At 34.6% G+C, this 26,829-nt stretch overlaps 1 protein-coding gene across 9 annotated transcripts in view; it reads left to right on the forward strand.

Annotated features, from left to right (window-relative positions):
- The window catches only part of FAM172A (family with sequence similarity 172 member A), a 508,558-nt gene that overhangs the window by 132,856 nt on the left and 348,873 nt on the right, over positions 1-26,829 (forward strand). For all 9 annotated transcript variants that reach the window (XM_037733283.1, XM_037733284.1, XM_037733288.1 and 6 more), the window contains 2 exons: positions 11,791-11,856; positions 17,477-17,668. In XM_037733283.1, the coding sequence (XP_037589211.1) occupies positions 11,791-11,856; positions 17,477-17,668 (258 nt within the window). The remainder of the gene's footprint in view (positions 1-11,790; positions 11,857-17,476; positions 17,669-26,829) is intronic.

Raw genomic sequence — 26,829 nt, forward strand, 5'->3', positions numbered from 1 at the left:
TTTTTTAAGATGGCCAGGACTCTTCTATTCCTTTTCTTGGCCAGTAACATGGAACGGATGCTGAATTACCACTCCTAGCAATGTAAAGTGACTAGATAACATTTTCTATTTGTATCTAGACAGGTAAAGTTGGCAGTCAGGAAGCAGTAGAGACTGGAGGGGTTGTGGGAGTGGTATACTCTGCAGACTTCAGTATTTTATTAATTGCTTTTGACGGTGAAAGTACTACAGATGCTCAGATGAACTTCATTGCTTATTGTGAGATGAGCTAACTTTGGATTTCATCATGCTGAATTTTAGCTGAAGTATTTTTACATATAAATACTGAATAAAATATCATAAAATACACCAAATTAAGCTCTGGCCTGTTCATATTAGCTACCCTTTTACCCTAAAATCTAAGAATACCATGTATATTAAGTATTATTGTTTATTAAATATTATATTAAATATTTTAGTCTCAAACTTACGGAACTGAGAAATCTCCAGAAAAAATTGGGAGGGTAAATGGATAATCATCACCCATAAATCGGTTTCAGGGTTCTCTTTTAGAGTCTGTTTCTGTTAATTTATTATTAAATGATTAAAAATAGTTAAAAACCAACAGAAATTTGTTGAGTACATTGTTCTACTTGGTTTTGTTTGAGTTAGTATTAAGTAAAACAGTCTTTCTTCTCAAGGAACTTATATCAAGCAGAGGAAATAAGATATAAATATATTATAATAATCAGAGCTGGGCATGGTGGCTCACGCCTATAATCTTAGCACTTTGGGAGGCCAAGGTGGGTGAATTGATTGAGCTTGGGAGTTTAGGACCTGCCTAGGCAACATGGTGAAACTCCATCTCTACAAAAAATACAAAAAATTAGCCAGACATAGTGGCACAGGCCTATAGTCCCAGCTAGTTGGGGAACTGAGGTGGGAGGATAATTTGAGCCCAGGAGGGCAAGGCTGCAGTGAGCTGAGATTGTGCCACTGAACACTCTAGCCCGGATGACAAAGTGAATACCTGTCTTAAAAGAAAAAAGAAAAAAAAGTATAATAATCAGAAAGTAAAAGCTAGTGAATAATTATTTGCTGAGTAGACTTCTGCTGACAAAGGAAATCAGAGAAAGGCAAATATTTTAGGGGAAAAGCTATAGGAAGGTGGCATCCCTTAAGCTTGTTTTTAAAAATATGACTACATCAGAGAGCTAGAGGCATAAGAGCTTTTCTTAATAGAACTGTTACTTAAAGACCTTAAAATAAGTATTTAAAATGTTTGAAAACATTAAAAAGGTTAACAAAATATTTTACAAGAATAGAGATTTTAAATAATACCAACTCAAATATATAGAAATCAAAATATAGTCAATAAAGTTAAAAATTCAACACTCTGCTTAAATAGAAGATTAGACATAGATGAAGGGAGAATTAGACTACTAGAAGATAACCTCAATAAAATTACTTAAGGAAATGTGAAAGAGAGCTTATAATGAGTATAATAGAATGAAAAATGTCTGGCATGTATTTAATACGAGTTCTAGAAAAACAGAGGAAATATTTGAAGAAATATTGTCTGTGAATTATCTTGAATTGGTGAAAGAGTCAGGAACTATATTGAGTCCTCAAGAGGATTAATAAGACAGAACCTACCCCTAGATATCATAGCGAATCTGTGGCACATCAAAGGCATAGGGAAGATTATAAAAGAAAGCAGATAATGAAGGCGGATTATCTACAACCTCAGCAAGGCTGACAGCAGAAACATTAACAACTGTGGATACCAGAAGACACCAGAGGAAGTAAATACCAATCCAGAATTGTATGCTCAAATAAAACTATCATTTAAATTAAGTTCAGACTCATATATTTTTAGACAAAGACTGACAGTTTACCTTTTGCTAAAGAGCTGCCAAAGGAGAAAACTGAAATAATAAGAAGAGAGTGAGATACAACTAAGAAGGAATGCTGAGCAATGGAGCTGATAAGGCTGTGAGCAGTCTGAAGGAACTTTAGCTATACAAAGTGACAACAATAATAAACAACAACAAATACAAAACCAAGGTAGAAAAATATACTATTTAAAAATAACTTGAAGGAGGTAAGGTGCATTAAAAAGATGGAGTAAATCTCTATAAAGTCTTTGAATTATCCAAGAAAACAAAAGAGGGATTAATTTTAGATGTAAGTATGCTAAATATTCATGTTAAAACTATAAGGATGACACTAGAGGAATAGAACCAGAATATATCACTTTTATACTAGAGAGAAATAAAGAAAACTTAACCTATTAAGAGATAAGAGAAAGAAAGAGACAGCAAGATAAATAAAAGGTACAGAAAAAAATGATTCAGCAACTACAAAGAATTAAACTTGCCAGCATGAGTTAAAAACAACAACAAAACAAAACATTTTTAATGTGATATATGAGGCATTTATCTAAAACGTAAGAGCAGGAAAAAGTAGAAAGTAAGCCTAATTATGCATGCAGGCTTTTTGGTAAAAATATCAAAATTTAATATTTTCCAAGAGTGGTTATTTAGTATTTGAGCATCAGTATTTGCTTTTTTGTTGTTGTTGTTGTTAAGCAATAATAATGATAAATTTTCTTATTTTGTAAAGTGTAAAAAAAAAAACCCCTGTAATATTAAATTCAATATATAGATTTCATCTGCTTATTAACTTTTAGTATTTGTATTTTAATGTTTTTTTAATACATAACTATGTTACTGGTGTAATACTAAATTTGTTTCTATTGAACCATAAACTTCTTGGCTCTGAAGGTGAATATTATACTTTATGAATGTTCCTTACGCACTGCACTGGGGATAAGCACATTTTAATCAGGTCATTGCTCAAAACTAAATTCTCCTACCAATTGCAATTGGTCTATTTAGTGATTAAATGAGTAAGACTGGTTTTTGAAACGTATGGGTTTTTATTTCCTGTTATTGATACATATTATTTTACATATTTATGGGGTACTTGTGCTATTTTGTTATGTGCATAGAATTTGTAATGATCAAGACAGGGTATCTGGGTATCTGTCACCTTGAATATTTATCATTTCACTGTATCTGGGTATCTGTCACCTTATTTATCATTTCAGGGTATTAACTATGCAGTACATTATTGCTAACCATGATCGCCCTACTCTGCTATCGAACATTAGAATTTTTACCTTCTATCTAACTGTATATTTGTGTCCATTAACTACCCTCTTCTTCATCCCATCCCAACTCCTGACCCACTCATTCCAGCCACTGGTATCTATAATGTTGGTATATTTTATTTTTTTTAATATAGAAAGAATATTTATTTTAATTTTGGATTCAGGGGTACATGTGCCGGTTTCTAACATGGATATATTGCATGAGGTTTGGGCTTCTAATGATTTCATCACCTAACTAGTGAACATAGTACCTGATAGGTAGTTTTTCAACCCCTCCCTCCCCTCCTTTCTTCCCTTCTTCTGCAATAAACACTGGATTTCCTAGTGTTTATTCCCATCTTTGTGTCCGTGTGTAGTCAATGTTTAGCTCTCACTTATAAGTGAGAACATGTAGTATTTGTTTTTCTGTTTCTGCATTAATTCGCCCAGGATAATGATCTCCAGCTGCATCCATTGTGCTGCAAAGGACATGATTTCATTCTTTTTTATGGCTGCAGAGTATTCCATTGTGTATGTGTACCACATTTTCTTTATTCAATCCACACTATCGACAGACACTTGGGCTGACTCTATGTCTTTGCAATTGTGAATAGTGCTACAGTAAACATGTGAGTGCAGGTATCTTTTTGGTAGAATGATATGTTTTTCTTTGGTTGTGTACGCAGTAATGGGATTGCTGGTTTGAATGCTGACTCTATATTTAGTTCTTTCAGAAATCTACAAACTGGTTTCCACAGGGGCTAACTTACATTCCCACCAATAGTTTATAAGTGTTCTCTTTCCTCTGCAGCCTTATCAACATCTTTTATTTTCTGTCTTTTGAATAACAGTCATTCTGAATAGTGTGAGAAGCTATGTTATCATGGCTTTGATTTGCATCTCTCTGGTGATTAGTGATTTGAGCATTTTTTTCATGTTTGTTGGCTGCTTGTATATCTCTTTTGAGAACTGTTCAAAAGTGGGCCTTTGCCCACTTTTTGATGGAGTTATTTCTTTTTTGGTTGCTCAATTGTTTAAGCACCTTATAGATTCTGGATGTTAATCGTTTGTCAGATGAATAGTTTTAAAATAATTTCTTCTACTCTGTAGATTGTCAGTTAACTCTTTGACATTTTCCTTGTAGTGCAGGAGCTCTTTAGTTTAATTAGGTCTCAGTTGTCAATTTTTGTTTTTTATGCATTTGCTCTTCAGGACTTTGTCATAAATTCTTTGCCTAGGCCACTGCCTGGAAGAGTGTATCCTAGGTTTTCTTCTACGATTTTTAGTTTGAGATCTTACATGTAAGTCTTTAATCCATCTTGAGTTAATTTTTCTATATGGTAAGAATTAGGGGTCAAGTTTTATTCTTCTGCCTATGGTTAGCCAGTTTTCCCGGCACCATTTATTGAATAGGGTATCCTTTCCCCATTGTTTATTTTTGCTGACTTTGTTGGAGGCAATGGAGAAGCCTGAAAAACACCCTTTCCCAGCCAGTGTTCAGCTTCTTTAGGCATGGAGCCACTAGAGAAGCTCAAGAAGTTATCTCTTTAAGGCCGTACTTATACACCCTGGCAGGAAAAGCCTTTGCCAAGTCCAACAACAGCGAGCTGAGAAAAGGGGCAGGGAGGTGAGAGATTACTCCCCAGTCCTTGTCCATTCAGAAGCTTTCGTGTTGCTTTCTTAAGCAAATGGCACCACTCGGATTTCCTTTGACCCAAGGAGGGTTTCGGAAGGTTTCACTCTCTGCTCCTTCAGTGGCAGACCATGCCAAAGATTAGGTTTCCAGAAGTGAGATCTGTCTTCTGCTTCTGCTCCTCAGACCTGGTGGGACACTATCTCCCATTTATTGGCATATTTTAAATTTAGGAATCCAACCAATTACTCAATTACATACTGAATACACAGATCTTGAAGCCTCTGCCTCTCAAAATAAATGGTATGGGGATTTTAAATTGTATTTTTATTAATCGTAAGCAAAGTGAAATTGAGTAACACAAAATAGATAGAATAAATATTGCGTTTTTGCTTGTTTGTTTTATTTTTATTTTTATTTTTTTGAGATGGAGTCTCACTCTTGTTGCCCAGGCTGGACTGCAGTGGTGCGATTTCGACTCACTGCAACCTCCACCTCCCAGAGTCAAACGATTCTCCTGCCTCAGCCTCCTGAGTTGCTGGGATTACAGGCATGTGCCACATGCTTGGCTAATTTTGTAATTTTAGCAGAGACAGAGTTTTACCATGTTGGCCAGGCTGGTTTCGAACCCCCGACCTCAGGTGATCCACCCACCTTGGCCTCCCAAAGTGCTGTGATTACAGGCATGAGCCACTGCACCCAGCTAAATACTGTTGTTAAAAAGCAAAAGCTTATCTTCAAGATATTTTTAAACTTTCGATATATTAAGAGCTTGTAATATCAAACTTCGTTTACATTTGTGATACATTGTAGTATGATAAATCAGATTGTCTGTTCTGACTCCTTTGGGCCCATTTGTGAAACCAGGGCTTCCTAAGCAAATGAATAATGTTAAAAGGAGATCCTTATGTAAAAGTAAACTATTTTCAACTGTTTTTTAAGTATCCATTTAATGTAAACATGATATACATAATTATTTCAAGCAGAAAACTGAGAATGTTATTATCACTTCAGTGTACTCATTAGAAATTATTAAATTTCATTCTATAATTTAGAACCAGATTTCTACTAGGTAATGATTAATTATCCTAAGGCTCTTTACAAATTGTTTCTTTTCTTTTTTTTGGTTGTGGGGGGAATCAAACCCCAGTGTCCCATGTAGCAGGTAGGGTTACTTACGGCTGTACAAGCAAGGAAAAAAAATGGTTTCTTTTAAAATGTTTTAAGCACTTAATTTTTTTTCTTTTAATATGTTTCAAATGTTTAGAAACTTAAAAATATTATTTCTTTTAATATTTTAGTTCATATTTCACTAATTCAGGTACTTAATGAGCCTGTTTTCTGAGATTTTATTTGATTTAAAGAGGCATAAAATTTCATAGATACATGTAAATCTTTTAGAGTTTCCCATTTGATTCAGTTCATCCACCTTTACATTTAAAATCAGGAGTCTCTTAGCATTTACATGTCATCTGTAGGGATGGATATGACTGATAATGTATGGGTATTGGTGTTTTATGTCTTGGGCTGATGTTCTTCCTCTCCTAATAGGCCCAATATAGAAATTTTTATCTTATAGTTAATAAAGTTGTAAAATAAAAATTGTTATTGCCATGAATCAATAAGCCAAATTTAGTTTGTTACTATTGAGAGATTTTCTTCTGAGGAAGAAAGAATGAAAGCTTGAACATTTGGTAATAAAATAAACTTTAAATTTGTACTCAATTAAAATATTTATATTATTTACCTTACCTATGTAGTAATATGTATTATCATATATTACATTTTATTTCTCAAAAGGGTTTGTAATACCTTCTAGAAGGCTTCTTAATGTCACTGTTTCCCACCCCCTTCAATTATATCCTGCTAGAATAATTTTAGCACTGTTACTGAACTAAAAGTTATCATTGGTGGCTTCTTATCTAATTAAAGACCAGAAGTAATGCTGAGATGAATGAGGAACATGATAGACATATAGTAAGTGCTTAATAAATGTTAAAAGTAAATTCATAGTAGGATGAATGTAACTCTTCTCTTGGAAGTGGTCCATGGGAAAGTGATTTTTATTATACTTCCATTGATCACCCCTATTCTCCTTTTGACAATTTTCTGTAATCCCTACATGGAGAAACTCTGAGCTAGAAAAATTTGAGTCAGACTCTAATTTCTTGAGGGCATTATTGTATTGGTAGTCAGATTTATTCCATGAATTTATAACCTCAAAATTATTTTTCTGTCTTTTCCATTGTGGATTCATTTAATTTTTATCTTATGGTAGCTTCTTAGGAATCAGAAGAAATCCAGGAAAACTGCCAGGTGTAGTAGATTTCTCTTTCCAGTGTTTCTTTTAAATGACACTGGACCTCTTCATGGGTAGTCATCATTTTTGTTACAGTGGTTTTGATCTAACGTTTCCTTTTGATTGTATCTTAGTTTCCATGTTTCTGCTTACATTACCTGTCTGTTCCTGTATGTGGCGCACTTTTTCCGATAAATCCCTTTGCATATTGATCAGAGTTCTTTTAAATTCGCAGTATGATGATTCCAGTATCTCTGCCATATCTGAGTCTAGATCTGATGTTTTGTTTTCTCTATAGATCCTGGGGGTTTTGTTTGTTTTTGCCTTTTAGCATCCTGGTAACTACTTGTTGAAAGCCTGATATGATATATCAGGTGAAAGGAAATGACGTAAATAGGGTTTTGTTTCTTTTTTTTTTTTTTTTTTTTTNACGGAGTCTTGCTCTGTAGCCCAGGCTGGAGTGCAGTGGCGCGATCTCGGCTCACTGCAACTTCCATTTTCCGGGTTCAAGCAATTCTCCTACCTCAGCCTCCCGAGTAGCTGGGACTACAGGCGTGTGCCACCACGCCCAACTAATTTTTATATTTTTAGTAGAGGTGGGGTTTCACCATGTTGGCCAGGATGGTCTCAGTCTCTTGACATCGTCATCCACCCTCCTCAGCCTCCCAAAGTGCTGGGATTACAGGCATGAGCCACCGTGCCAGCCAGTAAATAGGTCTTTAGTGTGAGATTATATTTTTATTTGGCTAGGCATTAGATTGTGTTTACTGTTTGCTTTAGCTGCATGTCAGAGGCTACAATTTCCTCTAAGTTCTTTGATTTTGTCTCCTCTGTTGTCTTTGGGTTTTTCTAGAGTCCTTAAAAAGGACCTGACTCTCTTTAGAGTTATTTTAGCTGTAATCCTCTGGTATTTTATAGGAACTCTATTGATAGGGTGGTAACAACTTAGGGTAGATGGGAAGATATTCTGTAGTCCTCTATTAGGTCTCATCTTTTAAGTGAGCCCAAGTTGGGCATTTCCTTTCCCCAGGTTAATTAGGTTCTGGTAAAATAGTTCCTCTTGAACTATTTCAGGTATTGTTAAAGACAATAGAGAGCTCTGGAGTATTTCTAAATGGTTATTTTTCGCCTTCCCCGGCAGAAACAAGAGGGAGTTTTTAATGTAGTCTTCATAGTGAGAACCTAGGTAGCCCTCCTAGAAGTAAAATTCATAAAAATTTGTCCCCTCCCCCTTAAGGTTGAACGTCCTCCTAGTTTTTAGCTCTTAAGCTAGTCCACACTCCATCTAGCAGTTCGTCCATTGCAGTTTAAAGTGTTCCTACCTTAGTCCTGGTTTCAGCTGAGGGCTTTTGCTCCTGAGCTTTTGTACTCTGTAAACTGATTCTTCATATCTGCTTGTCTGTATCTCCATTTTCAGGGAAACAGTTTGCTCTGTGGCCTCATTTATCTGATGGAACTAATAAGAGTTGTTGACTTTCAGTTTGTTCAGTCTTTTTCCTTTTTGTAAGGTCAGTAGTACCTACTTCCAAGCTCTTTATACATCAGACCAAAAAACAGAAGTTTCTCGGTTTCTTATTAGAATGAAGACGTAATTTTAGAGCCTGCATAGTCTTCTTAAGCCTTTTCTTTTCCATCTATAAACAGCTCCCAATGAACATTTGAACACAGATGACACTTGGACGGAAATACTTTTTCATCTCCTTTTTGAAATTATCTTTTTCATTTTTTGGTTTTTCTAAAGGCAGACTGAAATTCTATGCAATCTGGAAGGCAATGAATGAGTCCTTGATGCTTTCTTCCTAAGCCTTGATTTAGCAATTGGAAAATGTTTTTTTTTTTTTTAATCTTAAACTTGTATCTTTTTCAAAAGACGTAGACAGGATGGACAGAGAGGAGAATTCATTTACAATTTTAATTATCTTCTGTTTGCCAGAGTATCCTGTGAATACAAGAAGGAATAAAGGTAGGAGACCCAAATTGTAGTGTTCTATGAGTAGATGTGTAACAGACAGGTAAACATATTAGAGTAGTATGTTAGACAATGATATTTTATCACGTCCAGAGGAAAATAGAGGTGAGACTTTGCCATATCTTGGAGGGTTAGGGTGAGGCCGTGAGAGTTACTTGAAGGAGTTGACATGTGATCTGTATCTTGTAGGACGACTAGAGCTGTGGAGAGTGTACTGAACACAGAGAATTGCTTATAAGGTAGATAACTTCATCTAGGATTGTTTTTTTTCCTACAGTAAGGAATTGGAGACCAAAGTAAATTAGGCAAGTTAAATAGTGTTTTTCCAATTCTTAATATATAGTTTTATTATTTGGTTTGATATGTTGCAAATTCCAGAATATAGACTTGCCCGATTGTGTGTTTCAAAGCTAAATATAAGCGATTTCTGAGTTTTTGAATTATTTTATATTATCCTGTAGTATAAAGACTGAGGATTAACTGATGGGTCTAATAAGAGCTGTTGGCTTTCAGTTTGTTCATGCTTTTTTTCTTTTTGTAAGGTCAGTAGTATTTAATTTTTTAATTCTCAGATTGTGTCTCAAATATTTTTCATGGTGGTAGAATTCATTTGGATTGAGTTAAGTTCGATTGGTTTTGTTGTTACTTCAAATGTAAGGATATTTTGTGATTTCATAGATAGAAGGATATTTTCAGAAATGTTAAGCCACTCATTTTGCTAATCTTATTTAATCTATTGCTCTTAAAGCAGCAGGTCATTTTGTAACTTTATGCTTATGTTCAGTCTGAACCTCCACATTTTTAGTTTACTCTTACAAATCTACAGTACCACTACCTCCCAGTGAGGGTATAATGAACATAATTTTAACTTCTATGTTGAAACATAAGAATACTGTTAGTTTAATAACTAGCATTTTATTACTTAGTTCTAAAATAGTTATCATAGCTTTTGAAATTACCATTACCAGCCAAGATAAAGCTGTTCTAGCATATATCTAATATACTGTTTCTGAAATGAAATGAATGCTTATACATAGAAGAAAGAATTTTGGACTCCTCGAAGAAAGCAGGATAAAGAATCTATTTTAGATTATAGAATACAGCACCAAAGCAAGCAATTGACATCTTAATTTTCTTAAAAAAAATCATCCTTTGATTTTGTTTCATAAAATTTGACTTTTAATTATGTTTCTGCTAAAATTATTCTCTGAGGTTTTACGCATAGATAAGCAGACATTTTGCAGTGGAGAAACACTCTTTAAAATGACCATTAGGCCGAGCGTTGTGGCTCATGCCTGTAATCCCAGCACTTAGGGAGGCTGAGGCGGGCGGATCATGAGGTCAGGAGTTCGAGAACAGCCTGATCAACATGGTGAATCCCCATCTCTACTAAAAAAAAAAAAATACAAAAATTAGCCAGGTCTGGTGACACGCTCCTGTAATCCCAGCTACTCAGGAGGCTGAGGCAGGAGAATCGCTTGAACTTGGGAGGCAGAGGTGTCAGTGAGCCAAGATTGCGCCACTGCACTCCAGCCTGGGCAACACAGGTGATGGATTGAGAAAAAAACTCAAATAATAATAAAAAAAAAAAAAATCCAAAAAAAAAAAAAAGAAAAGAAAAAGAAATAAAAAAATAATAATGATAAAAATGGCCATTATTACCACTTATTTAATATTTGCTTTTATTCCAGATGTCTCTTTCCTTACTCTTTGCCTTCCTTAATAGAAATACTATATTAATTTTCTATTGCTGCTATAGCAAATTACTATAAATTTTGTGGCTTAAAGCAACACAAATTTATTATCTTACAATTCTGTAGGTCAGAGTCTTGTATGAGTTTCACTGGGCTAAAATTAAGGTGTGGATATGCTGTTTTTAGGATCTAGAGAAGAAATTGTTTACTGCTTCTAAGGGTTGTTGGCTGAATTCTGTTCCTTGCAGTTGTAGAACTGAGGTCTCATTTTCTTACTGCTGTACACTGAAGGTTATTCCACTTTATAGAAGCTACCACATTTCTTGGCTTGTCTTCTTCCTCTACTTTGAAAACCAGCAACACCCAGCTCAGCCACTTTGCGTCTCTCTGACCCACTGTTCTTCTGTAATCTACCTTTAAAGACATAACACCATCCAGATAATCCAAGAAAATCTCCCCATTTCAAGGTTCTAAACCTTAGTTATATCTGTGGGTTCTTTTAATATGAAGCATAATATACTCACAGATTCCAGGAATTAGGACATGGACATCTAGAGGAACTATGTTTCTTCCTAGCATAAGCAGTGATATTGACTGGTCCCTGACTTTCTGGATGAGTTTTCCTTTTCTATTTAGAATACCTCTGACTTTTTCCTCCTCGATTCAGTGAATACAAAAGAGGTGTTGAGATTCAGAGTCACTAGGTGCTATTAATGTATTAGATATAGTGCCTATGGGAAAATAATAGGAGAAACAAATTTTAGAAACACCGAAAAAAAGAAAATATACTTTCAGTGTATTTCCTTGAAAAAGAGAAAGTCATGTATATTTTTGTGAATCTATATTAATTGGCGTTAATCCTTAATACCAAGGTTCATAGTTACTCATACAGCAGCAGGAAGTAAACCATTATGGGTAATTAGGAGTCTCTTAATATAGTATCAAAGCATTCCAAGATGAAAAGATATTTACTCAGAAAAATAGCAATAATTTACCAAAATTTATATCAGTTTTGATAATGGATGACATTGCATCTTAATGTGTTATTTCTTTCCTACTTAGATCATCACAAAGTATGTATACGAGCTCCTGGAAAAGGATTGTAATTTGAAAAAAATATCTATTCCAGTAAGTCAAATTTTAAATAAATGTTTATTCCAAATGAAATGTTTATTTGTAAGTAAAATAGTATTTAATTCCGAAGAAAACTTTTGTTTTGAGTTAATTGTGATAAGTTTAAATGTTAAGGTTCCGTTGTATTGATATTGATAATTTTAAATGCTTATTAGTATACCTCATCTCATTCTGCACAGTAGTTCTTATAAAGTAATACTTTTCAGTAGAAAGGAAAAAATACTGATTTCCAGTCTTTTTGAAAATGATGATGCAATTAAAAGGATTACTCTTTCCTGTACCCTTTCTCATTTCATTGGAATAATTTATTTTTATTTGTAGTAAACCAGTATACTTTTTGTTACATTAGACATTTATTGTCTCTTTAAATATTTCTTGGTTTTTAAAAATATGTCTTATTTCTACACATAATATGTTGTTTCCTCTACACATTCCCAAATTCATTCCTGGTGCTTCCTGTTTCATAACACTGCTCCTTCCCTTTCTGGCAGAACATTTTTTTGAATTTTGCACATTTTGCCATTTCAGAGTGAAAAAGTTTGAGATTTGTTCCCAGACTCAAATTGCCAAAAAAACCAAAAAACAAAACAAAAAATACACAAGCCCCTGTTATTTTAAATGTAAACCGCAAAATATTAAGCTTTTAAATTAAGAGATTATAATCATGTTTCTGAAATGGTGGTTGGACTAGATTGGAGGATCTTTGCTGTCCCTGACAACTTTATGATTTTTGATATATGAGAATGTGGGAGAGTTGATAAAAGTAATACATTTAAGGCACAACACTTTGCTTATAAATAATTTTGTTTGCATGAAATTTTGCATGAGTTTTAAAAATTCCTTGGATAGGGCTATTTTATTATGAGTGGAAGATTTGAGGATTTCTTAATAGTGTCCCTCTCCAGAACTGAGTCCTTAGTTTCTTTTTTAAAGGAAACCTATTTATTTAATTTTCTGTAAGTAACCTCAAATGCAAGAACACATTGTTAGTCATTTGCTCATTTATTCATTTATTCAACATAGATTTATTTAACTTTTTTTTAGGTGTTGGACACTGTTCAAACTGCTTATGATCGATTAGTCAATAAAATATTATTCTGTGTTACAGCTACATCAATCCTTGGTTTATTGGAAACTTTTCTTCCTTTGAAGAAACACATGAATGTCAAGATTTTAGTACCTTTCTGGGAATGGATATGCCAGTCTTTTTTGTATTTAAACTTACTGTTTTAGTTTTGACTTTAGGTCTAGCATTTTACTCCATTAAAACTATATAATGAAATTTGGTCTTCTGGAAAGTCAGGGTAGAATTTTGTCACTTTGCCCAGTTTTCCTTTCTTGTTCATTTTCTTTCTTTCAGAGTTTCTGAAGAATGATATTTAAACAGCTGTAGGTTAATTTATTGATACAACACAATTAATATTGGATCCTTTAACTCTATAATACTTCTAGTTCCATGGAATCCTTAAACTCACGTCAGTCTCCAAATTTCTAGAACAAATCTCAAAATAATTGGCTATATAGATCACGTTATATGATTTTCATTATTTATCATTATAGAAAACTTGAAATTAGATGGAAGACGACTTTGTATAATGAATCTGATTATCCTTTGATTTTAAATTTAGAATATAAAGCTAATAAGCAAGGGCCAATTAAGTTTATATCAAACTTAAGTGTCATGCCCATCTTTTGTTAATAAAGTTTCCCTTATTTTATAAACTTATAAAGTAACTCTAAATTTGTCTTAGAAAATTAATATCTTCCTTTAAATTATCACATATTTGGTATAGTTGTGAAATTTTTCTTCACAGCTATTTTTTAATAGCTATTATTTTTCTCTTGAGTTTTCTTAAATCTCAGAGTGAGAGAGAGAGAAAGAGAGAGAGAGTGTGTGTGTGTGTGTGTGTGTGTGTAAATAGTTGTTCTTTTTACTTAAAGAATACCTTCAAACCTTTTTTTTCCTGATGATGAACTCTTTCAGTCTTGAACTATTTTAAAAGAAAAAAGAACCATCTTTTAAATGACAGCACTTTGTGGAACTCATGATTTGATAGTAAACATTATGATCATGCTTTATGTTTAGTTCACACCTCTCATAAATAGGCATAAAGCTTTCTCAATTATAGTGAAATATCTCATACTTGTATAGAATACTGGAGACATGAATTAACAACTTCACTACAAATTTTAACTTAGAGTATTACATACATCATGCTTCAGCAATTAATGGTGTTCATGAGAGTTTATTACGTACATCATGCTTCAGCAATTAATGGTGTTCATGAGAGTTTATTACGTACATCATGCTTCAGCAATTAATGGTGTTCATGAGTATTCCACAATGAATTGTTAACTGCTAAAAATTATTTGGTGCAGTCTCATCAACTAAAAGGTGTCTGGGGTTGATTCGTCAATAAACTGAGGTGGTTCACTGGAAAGACCTTTATGTGTATTCTTTAATGAAAACTTAGCATAACAAATTAGCACTGTTTGAAGATAAATGACCTTGGAACAGCTATATATTCAAACGTAATTAGGTTAATGAAGAAGAGTTATTTTATTCATGTAGATATTTTACTAAAATTAGCACTAACTTTATAGAGAGTACATTGTAGTTCATGTGCAGAGTCAGAGTTCTGTGTAAACTGAGGTGAATATTAGCCAATGACCAGCTAAAATTCTTTTATGTCTTATTAATATTATTAAATTCATTTTCATTGTTGTTTTTCTTGAATATTCTGATATTCTTATAATTTCAAAGCCAGCTTTTCTCAATATTCAAGTAAAACTTTCATTTATTCATGGCTACTTTAATTTGTAGACCCTTAAAAATTCTGGAGCAGCATTTTTTAAAATGTGATTCCATTTTCCCTCTTTTATCTTTCTTCTTATCACCACTGCATTTTTTTAAAATGTGATTCCATTTTCCCTCTTTATTCTTTTTTGAGACAGGGTCTCACTCTGTTGTGTAAGCTGAATGTTGTGATGCAGTAATGGCTCATTGCAGTCTTGACTTCCTGGGCTCAAGCAATTCTCCAGACTCAGCCTCCTGAGTAGCTAGGACTACAGATGTGCACAATCACACCCAGCTAATTTTTGATTATTTGTAGAGACAGGGTCTCACTATGTTGCCCAAGTTGGTTTTGAACTCTTGGACTCAAATGATTCTTGACTGAGCAGCATTTTAATATAAACATAGATTTTTATCATTTGAAAATATGTCTCTTTCAGTTTTAAGTGATTACTGTGGACTTCAAAGTGGCAATATCCCATTGCTTAAAACATTGACTCAATTTCTTGGTAACAGGGGACTTAGTCAAATAGGAAAAAAAGAGACAGTGATCAGCACCTACTGGAATATCTGTAGCTACAGGTTTTTTCATTAAGGTAAATAGATATCCATCTCCATAGACATTCCAGGATCCATTAAGGCCTTATTGACTTTAAGAGGCACTTTTCTTTGTGTGTGTTTAGACATACTCTTTGGTAATTGAATGACTAGAAACCCCTGTGGCCTCTTTTTTATTATACACTGACAGCTTTGGCTTTCAATATTTTTTATTTTGTTCTTATCACCATTGCCTTTTTTTTTTTTTTAGCCTCTTTAACCGAGCAATAATTCTATTTTCATATGTGTTTCTAGGTAAAGGGAATTTTTCTTTTAGGTTTGGTTTTCCTGTGTCTGTCATCCACTTATCTTCCTGTGTGGCTTTAGTCATATTTATTGTCATCATTATAATTTGTTTACTCTGGTCGTAGCATGCAGGTAAAGCTAATATGATTGTGTTACGTTTCATATCTCTCTTTCTGTATTTTTAGCTATTGCTAATAAAATTATAGTTATGTCATTTTAATTCTTTAACATTGTACAGGTCTTGTAAAATTTTCTATAATTTTGTGCTAGTTTAATCTTCAGTATATGCTTTCTGAACCAGGCAAGTATTATAACCATTTCGAGGATATATTATTTAGTTAAATGCCTTTTATTGAAAGGAAGTCACTGGTGATGCTTGATAAGATTCCTTATTCCAAAAGTTTATTTTTTTTAATTACTGAGTGTCTACAATGTGCTAGGTTCTGTTTCAGGTACTGAGACTATAGATGGATACAAACCCAAGAACTCTGTGCCTGCCTAGACTTACATTCTAGTGGAGGGAGCAGGTGGTGAATAAACACAATTGCAAAAATAAAGAGTAAAGCATACAATGTGTTAGATCATGGAAGAAAATAAAACAGGGAAAGGGACTACAGAATTCTTGGGGGCATGTTTGGAATTTTAAATGGGGTAGTCAGGGAAGACTTCAATGAAAAGGTGTTATTTCTTCTTTAAGCCCCATGTCCATGCTGCGCTTGCTGAAATAATTGCCATTTGTGCTCTGTTTGCACAAATGCCTAAGCCATCTCTTACTGAAACCAGCCCGATTGTTTTAGAAGTAGAAATATTTTATTTTATTTTTCTCTTCCTAAGCATAATGAGTGGGAATATTTAGAATCCAGGGTGTTCTTTTAGGCATCTAGAGTTTTTGTATACTTCTTATTTTGATAATTGTGTGAACATATGCAGTTGACAAAGTGAAGAGCTATTTCATTACACTGCATGTGGATTGACCTTCTTTATGTGAGGGTGTGTAACCAGCCCTCACAACGTCAACTTCTGGCTTGATCTGGCTATCCACAGGCTTCCATTTCCAGTTACTGACCACTGCCGATATGGAATACCACTAAGTGTGTCATGGCATATGTAAGAAAAGATTGGGAAATTAAAGTGTTTTGTGTCTTTCAAGTGTAAATCATACATCATATAGTTAAAAATCTAAATATTAATTACAATCAAAATGGATAAAAATATTTACTTTTTATCACGTAAGTAACTAGTTTATAAAGTAAGTTCATCGGAGTACATAAATAATGTGGCTTTGTAAAAATAATTGTTATTTAATCCTATGTTCACAGTCTGAATGAAATTTTAAAGCCCGTTTACATAGATCAGGTAAGAATAGAATAGATGGTTAGTTTTTAAATAGGTTCCTCTTCTTCCCTTCAACAATTTAGTGCCATTCCTGGCTGATATATGATTTTCCAATAGATTTATCTCCAATTTCAGTTTTCTATTTTTTATTATTTCTGTGCAATATTCTGTTATAAAACTGATAGTTGTGTGACTATGGTTAGTTTATTTAAACTCTCTGTCTCAATTTCTTTATCTATAAATTAATATAATAATAATACCACCTAAATGGGTTGTGAATGAATGAGATAATGTTTTTAAAACAGGTAGCATAGCAGCTAGACTGTAGGTAGCACTAAAAAAAATGGTAATTTTTATTTACAATGGTACTATAATACTAAATATACAAGAATAATAAGGAGAAGCATATTACCAATACTTTTTATATTTTATATTTAAATTACTATCATGTCTTGGCTCATCCACCTAATACATAATTGTTAGTCTGTACTGAATATTTTAATTTTGGGTTAAAGGTGTTTTTTACTTCTTTAATTCCATAGTAACCATTTAATACTTCATAACAACCATTAGTTGTTTTTCGTTTATATGTATGCCTGATCAGAAGATATTTATTTGTTATTTAATTTTATTTAATTACAGGTAGATGCTACCGAGACTGAACCAAAGAGTTTTATCTATATGAGTGAGGACGCTTTGACAAATCCACAGAAACTGATGGTTTTAATTCATGGTAGTGGTGTTGTCAGGGCAGGTCAGTGGGCGAGGAGACTTATCATAAATGAAGATCTGGACAGTGGCACACAGATACCGTTTATTAAGAGAGCTGTGGATGTAAGTACAATTTCCTTATTTTTTGGGGCATTTTATAGTACTGTTTTATTATACATTTTTATATTTCTTCAAAAAGTATATTGTAAGCATAATCTTATCTTCAAGTTATTATTTCTTTTACTTGTATGAAAGATTATTCTGCATTATAATGCAGTTACAAAGAAAAACAAAGTGGTATCTTGAGCATACAAAGACTTAATAGCTTTTGAATGAATTATTTTTCTAAAATATTTTTAATCATGTGAAATATCAAACTATCAAATATGTATCAACATAATTGAAAATACTTCTGACAAAAATATCATGACTGCTTTTGTAAACCTTTGCCTACCTGATTTAATGAAGTTATAAACTAAAGCTACTACTTTGAATTAATCTCATATTATTTAAAGGAAGAGTTGGAATAACTCAATTTGTTGGTCATTTCTTTAAAATGTTCTTTAGAGCCCACAAATAAAATGCTTTAAGCATGAGACAGACATGCAGAATGGCAAAATGTAATATTTACTGAATATTTTATTCTTATTTGCATTCAAACATTTTAGAAATTGCCATTTTTAAATTGTATCCAGGATTTTCTTCCTTGCAATGGGAATTGGTTTTCTGACATAATATTGGCACATTTTAGTGTTTGGCTGCTTTTTTTTTTTTTTTTTANTACCTTTGTAAGTTCTGTAGTGAACAGTCCAATTTTGCAAAGTATGAATTTCTTTCACATCAGTAGATTTTCCTTAAAAAAAAAAAATAAACTGATGTCTCGTATAAAAGACTTACTGTAAAAAGTAAAGGAATATATGTGTCCATGTAGGCTTTGTTTTATTTATAAGAATTACTACATTTTTGTAATGGAAAGGAATTATTTAATACACTGATGATTACAAAAGTCAAAAGTAACATGTTATCAATTCTGTTAACTCAGAAATAATAATATGAAGGCTCAGCCCAGCTCCTAAGGAACATTTAGGTTACTAGATTTGAAACCCTTAAAATCCTGGAAATAATCTTTCTTAGATTGATTATATAGTGGTTTTTTTTTTCTAGTTTTTGTGCTTAAGCAAAGAATGCAAAGATACTACTTTTGATCTGGTTGCTAACTTCGATAGTCTGTATTTTAGTAGAATTGAAGTAACTATGATAAATTGAAGATTAGACTAAATTAACACAATAAAATATTATATTTAAACTGTTTCAAATTTCAGGTTTTAAACAGTGACATGAACTTTCTCTCTGACACAATTGTTTGTAGTTAGACAGACCCTGTCTGTGTATTTTTTGAAGAACATTACATGTAAAATGTGTTCACAATTTGATGAATATTTGAAAATATAACTTAGTAAAGAAAATCAGATGCTTTGAACATGCCAGTGCTAGGTGAAATATTTTATGTAGTTATGTTTTCCCTGCTATAGATTACTTAAGCCTTTCCAGTTCTGGAATATTTCGTTGTTAAGGATTTTGAGGGGAAAGTCTATATGGAAAACCATGCAAAACATATTTATTTGAACAAACTTTCTATGGATATCCCAGACAGGAGGGAGGAAGTTTGTTAGTAATATTACAATAATAAGTCATTTTGTTCTTATAAGTAGGAATAGTGTTTTGGGGATAACAGCATTTCAGTGTATTGAATTTTTCTTCTTAATAATGGCAACTCGTGATTTCTTGAAAAGAAGCAACTGATTTCTAAGCATGCAGCACACATAGAAATTTTAGTTTACACATTTGATATTCTTTATTTTAGAAAAAATGTATATTAACATTATTATGGTAATATTCTTCATGGTGATTGAGAAACAGGTATTTTTACTACTTTAACTTTACCTTTTCATATTGTTGTCTTCAAGGGTTGCTCTTTAGGTGGGGAGGAGTTGGTTGACGGAATGATAATGGTATTTTAAGATGCAGGCAGAGAAAGACTAACAAACAGGGAACAGGAAGCTGTCCCATTCTTACTTTTCTTTTTTTTTTTGAGACAGAGTCTCGCCCTGTTGCCCAGGCTGGAGTGCAGCGTCACCATCTCAGCTCACAGCAACCTCCACCTCCTGGGTTCAAGCGATTCTCTTGCCTCAGCCTCCCAAGTAACTGGCAGGCCACCACACTCAGCTAATTTTTTGTATTTTCAGTAGAGACGGGGTTTCACCATGATGGTCTTGATCTCTTCACTTTGGGATCCACCCACCTTGCCTACCAAAGTTCTGGGATTACAAACGTGAGCCACCTAGCCCAGCCCACTTAAAAAAAAAAAAAAAATCAGGTTAGCTCTGCTTTTGTTTATACTTGTTTGGACTTTTTCTAAAGCTTTCTTTAAAGAAAGGTTTCCAAAATTTTCAAAAAGTTAGAACTCTCTTTTTCATGGTCTGTGGTTTTTCATATCACAACTGAAGTAAATTCCGATATTTTGGAGGCCACACAATATTATCATTGCTAAGTGTTATTAATACTGTTTCTTTATATTCCCTGCAGATTTTTGGTATAAGACTGAAATTTCTAAAATTTGATTTCTATCATTGTAAGGTTAAAACTTTTTTTTTTTCAATAGTAAACCCCTAAGTGGACTAGTTTGTAAAAAGTATTAACTTTAAATCTGTGAAGCCATTGGGTTGAAAGGAGGGCATGGTGAGCACTGGAACCACTCCCACAACAGCCCCTGAGATTTCTTCCCCAAATGCCCCAGGGCTCCACAGGTCATAGTTTGAAAATCATAGATATCCCAATCCTTGCATTTTAGATACTTAAGGAGTTTATTATCAAAAGCGGATTAAGAGTGCTTGTTGGAGGAATGGTGCATATTGGATAAATCTCCACAAGTGCTTCTGAGATTGCCATTACTAACATTTTTGGTGTTTGACAATCTTCATTGCATAATATGTTACCTGGAGTAAGAAACAGTGTTTCATGTAGCCAGATACCAATTATTCAGCCTCTGATTGTGCAGTTTGAGAGTTACTTATACTTGTTTCTTTGATGATCCATACTCACATGCATCTTTTTAGGCATTTCCACTGGTCTTTAAAAAGGGGTAAAAGCAGACAACCGTATTCATGCCCAAGAAGCAGTACAGTTTGGTTTCCATAACTTTGTGGACTAAGCTTATTAATATAAACTTTTCCTAGTAAACATGCATAATTATAATGTATAAAATGTAACAAAAATATTAAATACCTAGTTGTATATGAGTGTTCAAAAGACAGAGAAGGAGGAAAGTAGAGGCAGAGGAAGATGGCTAAATAGAAGCCTTCACCAGATGTCCTCACTCCAAGAACACCAAGTTAAACAACTACTCACACGAAAAAGCACCTTCATAAAATCCAAAAATCAGGTGAGCAATCACAGTACCTGGTTTTAACATTATATCACTGAAAAAGGCACTGAACAGGGTAGGAAAGACTCTCTTGAATCACCAATGCCGCCCTTCCTGTATGTCCTGACAGTGGCAGCGTGGTGTGGAGAGAGAATCTGCATTTGCGGGAGGGAGAGCGCAGTGATTATGGGACTTTTCATTGGAACTCAGTGCTGCCCTGTTACAGCAGAAAGCAACACCAGTTGACGGCCATGGAGGGAGCATTTAGACTAGCCCTACCCAGAGAGAAATCACCCATCCTAGCAATTGAAACCTGAATTCCAGCATGCCCTACCACTGTGGGCCAAAGTGCTGTGGGTTGCTAAATAAACTTGAAAGGCAGTATAGGCCATAAGGACTGCAATTCCTGGGTAGGTACTGGTGCTGTGCTGTGCTGTGCTTAGGGCCAGTGGACTGAACGAGCAAGCAGTCTGGTGGCATGCCAGCCAGGACAGCTAAGACAGTCCTTGTGTCACCCCTCCCCCAACCCAGGCAACACAGCTTACAGCCCAGGAGAGACTCCTTCCCTCTGCTTGCAGTGCTTGAGGAGAGAAGAGGAAAAGTAAAGAGGACTTTGTCTTACAGGTTGGATAACAGATGAGCCACAGTAGGATAGGACACTGGGTAGCATCCTGAGGCTCCCATGCCAGACACTAGATCCCAGATAACATTTCTAGATGCACTCTGGGCCAGGAGGAAACCCGCTGCCTTGAAGGGAAGGACCCAGTCATTGCAGGATTCATCACCTTCTGACTAAAGAGCCCATGGGCCCTAAGTAACTACCAGAGTGATACCCAGGGAGTATGCCATGGGTCTTGGATGAGACTCTGAGATGTGCAGGCTTCAGGTGAGAGCCAGCACGTTCCCAGCTGTGGTGGCAATGGTGAAAGACTCTTTCTGTTTGAGAAAAGCGGGGGGAAAAGCAAAGGGGACTTTGTCTTGCACCTTAGGTACCAGCTCAGCCATAGTGGGATAGAGCACCAAGAGGGCTCTTAAGGTCCCTGATTCTCAGCCTTGACTCTTGGGCAGTAGTGACTCTTGGGCAGTATTTCTGGACCTACCTTGGGCTAGAAGGGAGCCTGCTGCCCTGACAGGAGAGTCCCAGGACTGGTAGCATTCACAAGTGGATTGAAAAGCCCTTGGGCATTGAGTGAATATTGGCAGTAGCCAGTCTGTACTTGTCGCAGGTGTGGGGCAGTTGTAGCTGTTGGAAGAGACTGTACTGCCTGTGGAAATGGGAGAGGAGAGTGGGAAGGACTTTGTCTTGTGTCTTGGGTGCTAGCTCAGCCACAGCAAAATAGAAGACTGGGTAGGTTCCTAAAGTATCTGACTCTAGGCCCTGGCTCCCTGATGAAACTGCCCGGGGCTGAGGGGAACTCACTGCTATGAGGAAGGGTTACAAGCCTGACTGGTTGTAGAACTATAGGACCTTGAGTGGATATAGGTAGAAGCCAGGCAGTGGTTACTGCAGGCCGTGGGTGAGATGCTTCCATTCTGACCCAGTATTGCAATTGACCCAGATGCAATACCATACTGGCTTCAGGTCTGACCCAGCATTGCCACTGGTGGCAGCCACAGGGTGCTTATGTCACCCTTCCCCCAGGTCCAGGCAGCTCTGCCCAGAGAGACACACTGGGAAAAAGTAAGACAAGAGTTTCTTCCTGTTAAGAGAATTCTTCCAGGTCTTATCCAAGACCACCAACATAGTACCTCTACCAGCATGCAAGAGCCATAGCATTACTAGGCTTCTGGTAACCCCTAATGCAGATGTGGCTGTAGGGACCAAACACATAGAACGCAATACCCAAGTGCCTTCAGATACCTGAAGAGTCTTCCCAAGAAGTAAGTGTAACAACAAGCCCAGATTGCAAAGACTACAATAAATATTTATCAATGCGAAGATACTAACAAACATCCACATGCATCAAGACTATCCAGGAAAACATTACCTCACCAGATGAACTAAATAATGCACCAGGGACCAATCCTGGAGAAACAGAGATATATGACCTTTCAGACAGAGAATTCAAAATAGCTGTGTTAAGGATACTTAAAGAAACTCAAGCTAACACAGAGAAGGAATTCAGAATTCTATCAGATAAATTTAACAAAGAGATTGAAATAATAAAAAAGAACCCAGCAGAAATTCTGGAGTTGAAAATGTAGTTGAGAGACTGAAGAATGTTATTAGCCTTTTAATAGTTGAATTGATCAAGAAGAAGAAAGAGTTAGTGAGCTTCAAGACAAGCTATTTGAAAATATACAGTCAGAAGAGACAAAATAATAAGAATGAAACATGCCTAGAAGCTGTAGAAAAATGCCTCAAAAGGGCAACTCTTACGAGTTATTGATGATAAAGAAGTGGTAGAGAGAAGTAGAGGTAGAAAGCTTATTCAGAAGGAAAGTAGCAGAAAGCTTCCAAGACCAGAGAAAGATATCAGTATTCAAGTACAAGAAAGTTAAAGAACTCCAGGCAGATTTAACCCAAAGAAGAATACATCAAGACATTTAATAAATTCCCAAAGGTCAAAGATAAATGATTCTAAAAGCAACAAGAGAAAATAAATAATATACAGTGGAGCTCCAATACTTCTGGCAGGACACTTTTTTCAGTTGAAATCATACAGGCCAGGGGAGAATGGCATGATATATGTAAAGTATTGAAGGAAAAAACCTTTTACCCTAGAATAGTTATCTGGTGAGAATATCCTTCAAACACAAAGGAGAGAGAAATAACAACCTTCCCAGACAAACAAAATCTGAGTGATTTCATCAACACCAAACCTGTTCTACAAGAAATGCTAAAGGGAGTTGTTCAATCTGAAAGAAAAGAAGGTTAATGAGCAATAAGAAAACATCTGAAAGTACAAACTTACTAGTAATAGTAAGTACACAGAAAAACACAGACTAATACTGTGATTGTGATTTGTAAACTGTGCATATCATGAGCTGAAAGATGAAGTGATCAAAAATAACTACAACAACTTTTCAAGACACAGTATAGTAAGACATAAATAGATATAACAAAAAGATTAAAAGTGGGAAGATGAGATTAAAGAGTAGAACTTTATTAGTTTTTTCTTGTTTGTCTGTTTGTTTATACAATCAATATTAAGTTGTCATCAGTTTAAAATAAACTGGTTTTATGTTATTTGCAAGTCTAATGGTAACCTCAAATGTAAAAATATACAACAGATACACACAAAAAGCACAAGAAATTAAAACATACCACAGAGAAAATCACCTTCACTAAAAAGAAGACAAGAAGGAAGGAAGGAAGAAAGACAAGAACACAAAACAACAAGAAAACAAATAACAAATGGCAGGAGTAAGTCCCTATTAATAATAACGTTGAAAATAAATGCACTAAATCCTCCAATCAAAAGATATAGAGTGGCTGAATGGATTTAAAAATAATACCCCATGATCTGTTGCCTATAAAGACCCCGAGAGATTGAAAATAAAGAAATGCAAAAAGATGTTCCATACCAATGGGAACTAAAAAAGAGCAGGCTTCGCTATACTTATGTCAGACAAAATATATTTTAAGATGAGAAACTATTAAAAAAAAGAAAAAGAAGATAATTATATAATGAAAATGGAATTAATTCAGCAGGAGGATATAACAATTATAAATATACATGTCCCCAACACTGGAACACCTAGATATGTGAAGCAAATATTATTAGAGCCAAAAGAGATAGACCCCAATACAACAATAGCTGGACATTTTAACAGTCTACTTTCAGCATTGGACGAATCATCCAGAAAGCAAATCACCAAAGAAACATTGGATTTAATGTGCACTATAGACGAAATAGATCTAATAGGTATTTATAGAAAATTTCATCCAATGACTGCAGAATATATACAAGAATCCTCAGCCCATGGGTAATTCTCAAAGATAGACCAAATGTTAGGCCACAAAAGAAGTCTTAGAAAATTCAAAAAGTTGAAATTATATTACGTATTTTCTCTGATCATGATGGCTTAAAACTATAAATCAATAGCAAGAGGAGTTTGGAGACTCTATAGATACACAGAAATTAAACAATATGTTCCTGAATGACCAGTGGATCAATGAAGAAATTAAGAACGAAATTGAAAAATTTCTAGAAACAAATGATAATGGAAACACAATATACCAAAACCTATGGGATAAGTGAAAGCAGTACCAGGAGGAAATTTTATGGCCGTAAGCACCTATATAAAAAAATGTCGAACAATATCAAATAAACAATTTAATGATGTATCTTAATGAACTAGAAAAGTAACAGCAAACCAAACCCCAAATTAGTACAAGAAAAGAAAAAATAAAGAGCAGAAATAAATGAAAGTAAATTGAAGAAAAGAACACAAAGACCAATAAAAAGAAAACTTGTTATTTTGAAACCATAAACAAAATCAACCAATATTCTGTGAGACTAACAGAAAAGGTGAGATGATTCAAATAAAATCAGAGACAAAAAAAGAGACGTTACAACTGACATCACAGAAATTCAAAGTATTAGTAGAGTTTACTATGAAAAACTATGTGCCAATAAATTGGAAAACCTAGAATAAATAAATAAATTCCTAAATACATAAAACCTACTAAGATTGAACCATGAAGAAATTGAAAATCCGAACATAGCAATAACAAATAATGAGTTTGAAGCTCTGAGAAGTCAGCAAAGAAAGGCCTAGGACTGGATGCCTTCATGGATGCATTTTGTCAAACACTTTAAGAAGAACTGATTCCTGTCCTAGCTATTCTGAAAAATCGAGGAGTAGGGAATACTTCCAAACTCATTCTGCAAGACCAATATTACCTTGACACTAAAACCAGAGAAAGACATATAAAAACAAAACAAAACAAAATCTTTAAAAGCCAGTAATCGTGATGAACAGGATATAAAATTCTCAACAAAGAACTAGCAAACCAAATTTAACAACATTTTTAAAAGATCATTCATCATGGCCAAGTGGGATGTATTCCAGGGATCTAGGATAGTTCAACATATGCAAATCAAATGTGATACATCATAGCAGCAGAATGAAGGTCAAAATCCTTATAATCATTTCAATTGATGCTCAAAAAGCATTTCATAGAGTTCGTCATTTCTGATAGCCCATCATAAAAACTGGGTATAGAAGGAATATACCTTTATATACACAGTATAAGTATAAATGCCATATATTACAAACCCATAGCTAGTGTCATACAGAATAGGAAATATCTGAAAGCCTTTCCTCTAAGACCTAGAACACAATAAGATGCCCACTTCCATGACTGTTATTCACATAGTACTGGAAGACCTATCTAGGTAAGTCAGACAAGAGAAAGAAATAAAGGGCTTCCAAATTTGAAAGAACAAGTTAGATTATCTTTGATTGCAAATATGATCTTATATTTGGGAAAACCTGAAGACTTCAGCAAAAAAACTATTAATTGGAACTGATAAACATTCAGTAAAGTTGTTGGATACAAAATCAACATACAAAAATCACTAGCATTTATATATGCCAATAGTGAACAATCTGAAAAAGAAATCCAGGCTGGGTGCGGTGGCTTATGCCTGTAATTCCAGCGCTTTGGGAGGCCAAGGTGGGCGGATCACAATATCAGGAGTTTGAGACCAGTCTGACCAACATGGTGAAACCTCGTCTCTACTAAAAATACTAAAATTAGTAGGGCGTGATGGCAGGCACCTATAATCCCAGCTACTAAGGAGGCTGAGGCAGGAGAATCGCTGGAACCTGGGAGGCGGAGGTTGCAGTGAGCAGAGGTCTCACCACTACACTCCAGGCTGGGTGACAGAGTGAGATTCTGTCTCAAAAA

This window comes from Cebus imitator, unplaced genomic scaffold (assembly GCF_001604975.1).
Source record: "Cebus imitator isolate Cc_AM_T3 unplaced genomic scaffold, Cebus_imitator-1.0 Scaffold511, whole genome shotgun sequence".
NCBI lineage: Eukaryota > Metazoa > Chordata > Mammalia > Primates > Cebidae > Cebus > Cebus imitator.